This window comes from Macrosteles quadrilineatus, unplaced genomic scaffold (assembly GCF_028750875.1).
Source record: "Macrosteles quadrilineatus isolate MER2022 unplaced genomic scaffold, UCM_ALF_1.0 Scaffold_3__2_contigs__length_128488019, whole genome shotgun sequence".
Lineage (NCBI taxonomy): Eukaryota > Metazoa > Arthropoda > Insecta > Hemiptera > Cicadellidae > Macrosteles > Macrosteles quadrilineatus.
The window spans coordinates 125,107,089-125,115,338 of NW_026542596.1; the positions used below are offsets into that span (position 1 = coordinate 125,107,089).

General features: G+C 37.4%; 1 protein-coding gene across 2 annotated transcripts in view; it reads left to right on the forward strand.

Moving 5' to 3' along the window:
- The window catches only part of LOC128990875 (tyrosine-protein kinase Dnt-like), a 93,225-nt gene extending 85,225 nt beyond the window's left edge, over positions 1 to 8,000 (forward strand). For both annotated transcript variants that reach the window (XM_054413503.1, XM_054413504.1), the window contains exons 7-11: positions 150 to 309; positions 1,496 to 1,648; positions 4,930 to 5,089; positions 5,683 to 5,819; positions 6,583 to 8,000. In XM_054413503.1, the coding sequence (XP_054269478.1) occupies positions 150 to 309; positions 1,496 to 1,648; positions 4,930 to 5,089; positions 5,683 to 5,819; positions 6,583 to 6,694 (722 nt within the window). In that variant the 3' untranslated portion in view covers positions 6,695 to 8,000. The remainder of the gene's footprint in view (positions 1 to 149; positions 310 to 1,495; positions 1,649 to 4,929; positions 5,090 to 5,682; positions 5,820 to 6,582) is intronic.
- Positions 8,001 to 8,250: the final 250 nt, after the last annotated feature.

Here is an 8,250-nt window from a genome sequence, read left to right on the forward strand (position 1 = left end):
ATAATGTTTACCGTACCAATCGTTAAATATCTACAATCACAAAAAATGACTTAAAATATAATTTTATTTATAACTTTATGTCATAAAGTATGTTGTATGTTATGCGTATGCTGTAAGTTGTATGTAAACTGTCATGTATAATGTTACAGACCACGCGTCCAGCATGCAAGTTTCTCTACTACTACAGGAAGGCATGACCATGTATGGACTCAGTCACAAGAATATCCTGTCTATCCTAGGAGTCTCCATAGAGGACCACACGGCTCCATTCCTCATATACCCCCACCAGGGGTACACCAACCTTAAAAGGTACAGAGAGACAACATTTTGCTTTAAATTGCACACACACTGCTAGCTTAACATTATTTTCTGATAATTTTAGTCGTTTCACTGAGTAAACACCATTATATATAGGCTACATGTACGAAAGTGAATATTTTTCAAGGATAAAAGTCCATTCTGGTATGTCACCATGTTACAAGGTTAAAAAACCCCTAGCGAGAGTTCAAAGCAGGAAAAAAGTCACCAATAATCAGCAACTATTCAACACAGAAAGACTTTGCTTATTTGGGACCTACATACTGCTTTTTCGTGTGAATTACCATACGGAAAGTAAATAAAGATACGTCTTATAACACTTAAAACATATATTTATGCTTATACTGTTACTCACAAGTCGGTAAATATACAAAAGATGGTAAGTGGTGATCGATTTCGATTGGACGCTCCAATCATCATCAGACCCAATAGGCGAACATTCGAATCACACACACCACATTCTACAAATGTGAAATGTGTATGTGTTTATGACAAGTCAGTCCATTCGAATGTTCGCCTTCGCCTATTGGGTCTGATGATGATTGGAGTGTCCAATCGAAATCGATCACCACTTACCATCTTTTGTATATTTACCGTCTTGTGAGTAACAGTATAAGCGTAAATATATGTTTTAAGTGTTATAAGACGTATCTTTATTTACTTTCCGTAAATTTAATAAAACGTACAATGCTGATCAAGAAGTTATTTAATTACCATACCTGTTTTTACCCATCTTGTAGTCATTATAATTATCATCTTCTAGATTCAACATCACGTTTTCTGTATTTATAAGTTCTATTCTTTGCGGGTGTTTTATAATGTATCAAACACCAGCGTCTCCCATCATAGAGTAAGACTATCAGTGTCATTGTCCATATTTGTTCCATTTAAAATCTACAATCCTACACATTAAGTTAGTAATGTGCACTTGCCATTATAACTAGACAATGTCCCAATCTCGTTCACTCTTGGACCAAATCAATTCAACTCTCTACGTAAATTATCCCTTGATTTAAAACTCATGTATATTCCTTAACTTTCTGAACGCTGGCAAAAAATAAGTAACCTTGAAGGTTTAAGTATTAAAATACAGTGTCAGTTACTATCACGGCCAATAACAAATACAGTGGTTTTAGTTATTTTAATGATTACAACTAAACCAACATTGTGCTCGTAGGTTCCTACAGAAGTGCAAGCTGTGCCCGGAAGGTGTGGCTCACACTCTGACCACCCAGGAAGTGGTAGACATGGCTCTGCAGGTCATCACAGGGATGCAGTATCTGCACAAGAAGCGGCTCTTGCACAAAGACTTGGCCACAAGAAACTGTGTGTAAGTGATCTAATTTGCCAGTTGAACTTGGAATGTAAATAGTTCTAAGGCCTGCTTATGTGTTTGTAATATATGCTAAAAAAATAACTTTAGATAGCTATCCATTGATCGTATGCCTAACACTTAACAAGGAAATACTAATACGTTTATTAACTGATCAAGATACACTATTCACACAGCGTAGATTTCTCTGCCATACTGAGTGTTGGGGTGGAGAGTTGCAAGAATCGTAATGGGGAAAATGAATGACATGACAAAACGCTAACATGACAGAATGCTACTTGATCGTGATAAGAGCACATTGTAAACCCTAAGTCACAAACAACCTTTTGCATCCTCTCAAAAAATATTTCCTAAAGCATCAACGACCAGCAAACAAATTTTATACGCCATATAAAACCAGAGATTTTCCAGCAATAAATTATAAATTTGCAGATTTTTTATATTTATTTACTATACATTCTATTTCCATGATAAAGTTTTAGTTGGATATTGATTCTTAGACTGTAGCCCTGTCTGCGAGTGGCTCATTACATTTTTTTAAACTTTGAATAAAAAATGTGTTGCATCTCCGTCTACATTAGTATTCAATAGTCAATTTATGAAGCCGCTTATTTATAGCCAAATTGATTTATTCTGTTCCTTGTGTTTGCAGTGTGGATGACAAGTTGAGGGTCCAGATCACAGACAACGCCCTGTCTAGAGACTTGTTCCACATGTTCATGTTTTTGTTGTGTTTGCAGGGTGGATGACAAGTTGAGGGTCCAGATCACAGACAACGCCCTGTCTAGAGACTTGTTCCACATGTTCATGTTTGTGTTGTGTTTGCAGGGTGGATGACAAGTTGAGGGTCCAGATCACAGACAACGCTCTGTCTAGAGACTTGTTCCACATGTTCATGTTTTTGTTGTGTTTGCAGTGTGGATGACAAGTTGAGGGTCCAGATCACAGACAACGCCCTGTCTAGAGACTTGTTCCACATGTTCATGTTTTTGTTGTGTTTGCAGGGTGGATGACAAGTTGAGGGTCCAGATCACAGACAACCCTGTCTAGAGACTTGTTCCACATGTTCATGTTTTTGTTGTGTTTGCAGGGTGGATGACAAGTTGAGGGTCCAGATCACAGACAACCCTGTCTAGAGACTTGTTCCACATGTTCATGTTTTTGTTGTGTTTGCAGGGTGGATGACAAGTTGAGGGTCCAGATCACAGACAACGCCCTGTCTAGAGACTTGTTCCACATGTTCATGTTTTTGTTGTGTTTGCAGGGTGGATGACAAGTTGAGGGTCCAGATCACAGACAACCCTGTCTAGAGTCTTGTTCCACATGTTCATGTTTTTGTTGTGTTTGCAGGGTGGATGACAAGTTGAGGGTCCAGATCACAGACAACGCCCTGTCTAGAGACTTGTTCCACATGTTCATGTTTGTGTTGTGTTTGCAGGGTGGATGACAAGTTGAGGGTCCAGATCACAGACAACCCTGTCTAGAGACTTGTTCCACATGTTCATGTTTTTGTTGTGTTTGCAGGGTGGATGACAAGTTGAGGGTCCAGATCACAGACAACGCCCTGTCTAGAGACTTGTTCCACATGTTCATGTTTTTGTTGTGTTTGCAGTGTGGATGACAAGTTGAGGGTCCAGATCACAGACAACGCTCTGTCTAGGGACTTGTTCCACATGTTCATGTTTGTGTTGTGTTTGCAGGGTGGATGACAAGTTGAAGGTCCAGATCACAGACAACGCCCTGTCTAGAGACTTGTTCCACATGTTCATGTTTTTGTTGTGTTTGCAGGGTGGATGACAAGTTGAGGGTCCAGATCACAGACAACGCTCTGTCTAGGGACTTGTTCCACATGTTCATGTTTGTGTTGTGTTTGCAGGGTGGATGACAAGTTGAGGGTCCAGATCACAGACAACGCCCTGTCTAGAGACTTGTTCCACATGTTCATGTTTTTGTTGTGTTTGCAGGGTGGATGACAAGTTGAGGGTCCAGATCACAGACAACGCTCTGTCTAGGGACTTGTTCCACATGTTCATGTTTGTGTTGTGTTTGCAGGGTGGATGACAAGTTGAAGGTCCAGATCACAGACAACGCTCTGTCTAGAGACTTGTTCCACATGTTCATGTTTTTGTTGTGTTTGCAGGGTGGATGACAAGTTGAGGGTCCAGATCACAGACAACGCCCTGTCTAGAGACTTGTTCCACATGTTCATGTTTTTGTTGTGTTTGCAGGGTGGATGACAAGTTGAGGGTCCAGATCACAGACAACGCCCTGTCTAGAGACTTGTTCCACTTGTTCATGTTTGTGTTGTGTTTGCAGTGTGGATGACAAGTTGAGGGTCCAGATCACAGACAACGCCCTGTCTAGAGACTTGTTCCACATGTTCATGTTTTTGTTGTGTTTGCAGGGTGGATGACAAGTTGAGGGTCCAGATCACAGACAACGCCCTGTCTAGAGACTTGTTCCACATGTTCATGTTTGTGTTGTGTTTGCAGGGTGGATGACAAGTTGAGGGTCCAGATCACAGACAACCCTGTCTAGAGACTTGTTCCACATGTTCATGTTTGTGTTGTGTTTGCAGGGTGGATGACAAGTTGAGGGTCCAGATCACAGACAACCTTGTCTAGAGACTTGTTCCACATGTTCATGTTTGTGTTGTGTTTGCAGGGTGGATGACAAGTTGAGGGTCCAGATCACAGACAACGCTCTGTCTAGAGACTTGTTCCACATGTTCATGTTTGTGTTGTGTTTGCAGGGTGGATGACAAGTTGAGGGTCCAGATCACAGACAACGCCCTGTCTAGAGACTTGTTCCACATGTTCATGTTTGTGTTGTGTTTGCAGGGTGGATGACAAGTTGAGGGTCCAGATCACAGACAACCCTGTCTAGAGACTTGTTCCACATGTTCATGTTTTTGTTGTGTTTGCAGGGTGGATGACAAGTTGAGGGTCCAGATCACAGACAACGCCCTGTCTAGAGACTTGTTCCACATGTTCATGTTTTTGTTGTGTTTGCAGGGTGGATGACAAGTTGAGGGTCCAGATCACAGACAACGCTCTGTCTAGAGACTTGTTCCACTTGTTCATGTTTGTGTTGTGTTTGCAGGGTGGATGACAAGTTGAGGGTCCAGATCACAGACAACGCCCTGTCTAGAGACTTGTTCCACATGTTCATGTTTGTGTTGTGTTTGCAGGGTGGATGACAAGTTGAGGGTCCAGATCACAGACAACGCCCTGTCTAGAGACTTGTTCCACATGTTCATGTTTGTGTTGTGTTTGCAGGGTGGATGACAAGTTGAGGGTCCAGATCACAGACAACGCCCTGTCTAGAGACTTGTTCCCTGCAGACTACCACTGTCTGGGAGACAATGAGAACAGACCTGTCAAGTGGCTGTCCATAGAAAGTCTCTCACACAAAACCTTCTCCACTGCCTCCGATGTGGTAAGCAACATGTATTTCCTGTTAGTTTGATTACAAAAAAAGGAAAGTGAACATAACTATTAAAATGTCCATTACCTAAGTTTGATCAGTTAATTGCAAGTTGTTTAAGAATATAGCCTATGTGGACTGATTATGAGATATCTCTTTTTGCTCTTAACCCCAAAATCACTGAATTATGTGAGAAAGTTGTAGTGATATGTCCAGTCAATTAGTATGTGTAAAATTAACATCAGAATCACGAAGACCTCACCTCAAAACTTTGGACATCCAAGGTTCGTAGCCCGAGAAGAACTCAAGGAAGTGAATAGACCTATTCCTAGATATGTGGACTATTGGTGTATTTAAGTTTGGCTGTATTGGTTTAGTATTTTATTCATAGCAGCCGCACAGACAAACAGACACCACCTCACTTTTATATTAGTATAGATTTTCAGATTAATCAATGATCCTAGGTACCTGCTCAAATATTTGATCTACCAGTATATCGAGTACATAGGTATATTTTGTGAAAATTGACTTGTTTCTTTCATATAGCCTCACGACCATTTTGACAGTCTAATGTATTAACCCATTGAAATGTTTGTATGTTACAGTGGGCATTCGGCGTGTTGCTATGGGAACTAACAACATTAGCCCAACAACCTTATGTTGAGATTGATCCGTTTGAGATTGCTGCCTACCTCAGAGACGGCTACAGACTCGCTCAGCCTGTCAACTGTCCTGATGAGCTGTGAGTCATGTTGTTCAGTTGCCATTACTGTAGTATATCACTCATCAATTACATAGACTTTCTCAAACCATAAGGAGGATTTCACAATTAAATATTTTAAAATTTGATTCTACATTTATTTAAAGCTCTCACAATCTTATTTATTTTAAAACAATGTGTATAAATTAATTTATATTCGGTTATCAATCAGAGTGTTGGGTGATTTCATTTGAAATTTGAATATTTTTTACGTGGTGGATTAAAATTTTTCCAATTTTGTATATAGGCCTATTCATTTTAAATACAAATAAACTTTATAAATATATAGGCTTCTTACAGCCTTCGCAGTCCTTAAGTCATAACACTACGGCCGTTTCACATATCACTTTATCTTTAGGTGTGTAGTCGTAGTACACAAAACTAAATCACTATGTCAATATTTACATTTTTTACGGCATTTCTTCATTTTTATTGCGGCATGTTTAATTAATAGTACATAAAGAGTAAACTTAGACACAATGAAAATAAAGAAATGCCGTAAAAAATTTAAATATGGACATAGTTATTTGGTTTTGTGTACTACAAACACACCTGTCGATGGAGTGATCTCCTTTACGGCCATAGTGCTATAATTTAAGCATTTTCAAGACTGTAAGTAGCCTATATATTTATAAATATCCACACGCACAGAAAAATCACAAATAAACTGATTCAAGACATTTATTGTGTGTCTCTATGTTTTGTATTGCAATCTCAAATCTCATTATGTTCCCGTCTGTTGTAGGTTCGCTGTGATGGCGTATTGCTGGGCGATGAACGCAGATGATCGGCCAACCTTCTCACAACTTCTCGTCTGTTTACAAGAGTTCTACGCTCAACTAACTCGTTACGTTTAAACTTTAGACCAACTTTTAATATTACCATTCCTCCAAATCCTTCGATATCTGTTCTGTTGCCTCTACTTTTGTACAATTTATCCTCATATACCTTCAGTGCTAGCTAATTCTATTGGTAATTCAAGATAAGATTGCTGAAAGTAGTACAATAATATACGTATTAGGAGGCCTTTAAATTATATGTCGGAATATCTTCCAATTTGCACAAATTTCAAATCTAAATAACCTATGTGGTTCACTGCCAGATTCAAGAAAATGTAAACAGATTTGTTTCAAAGCATCCTGAACTTTGTGATATTAATTTGTAGTTGTAAGTACATTGTACAGAAGTCCCGTGATTGGGTGTATTTAGACTAGTATTAGTACGTATTTTTAGAGGCAGACATTTCATGTAACTTTTTCCAGTTGACAAAAGAAATATTAAAGTTTTCTAAAATATTTACATATAATGAGGTTTTGTGATATATCGTTTTTACTTTTAATTATTTATCAACAGAAAATTTTCTAAACAGTTTTTAAAATTTATTTGGTAAAATTGTATACAGTAATATAATGGTGCTTTGGTACTTAATACAAATATAATTATATCCTCAATATAGACTGATATTTGAGATGGTGTGTAGATATGTTTAATATGTATGTATTATGAGCTTGCGTTAGACAGCTTATGTCCCCTGGAATGCTTTAATTAATTTGCAGGCATAACTTGTGGTGAACAACAGAGTTGTCTGAATCAGAATGTGTAGATTAAATGTTGACTTTGATGCGTAAATCAATACTCTTTATTTATGTGATTCACAATATTTTATGTAATAATATTTCAAAGTGAATTATATAGCTTAGGAATTTATTTTTTACTTAGTTGCTTAAATGGTTCAAAATTGTTTTTTTGATATAAAATTCATTGGAAATTAAATTTGTTTGTAAACTGAGCTAGAGGTGTATTTTAAATTTAAAAAAAAAAATGTTTACTACGCTATTCTTGTAATATATGTACATAATGAAAATGTGTATGGACTGTACAGTTACATAGCTTTATTTGTACATAATTTATGTATTTTTCTTTTGTGACGAAGATCTCATAGTTTAGTTTAAATACCAAGCTTCGCGCTGGTCAGACGTTTAACCCCGGTGAAAATGTACATAATACTTAAATAGGATAACCGTAGAATATTTAAATGTACAGAACTCTTAGTGATAATAGAACATTGTGTAGTGTAAAATACGGTTTTGTAATTTTTATACAGTTTTACTATATTTTGTATCTAGTTTGGTTTTTAACTGTGTTTATAAAACTTTTATAAGAATGACCAAAAATGTGTCTATATATTTCATTATTGTATACAAATATAAATAATACTGTTAATAAAATGGATATTTTATATTTTGGTTAGTTATTATTATACCTCGATAACCTTTTACAACTGCAAGATATGAATTTCCTGACGTTGAAAAAACTTCTTCAGGTATAGAAGTAGAAGGATTGATTGATAACTCTTTAATTGATTTATAATTTAAGGGGACCTAATCAATGAGAGCACAGAAATCTCTGTAGT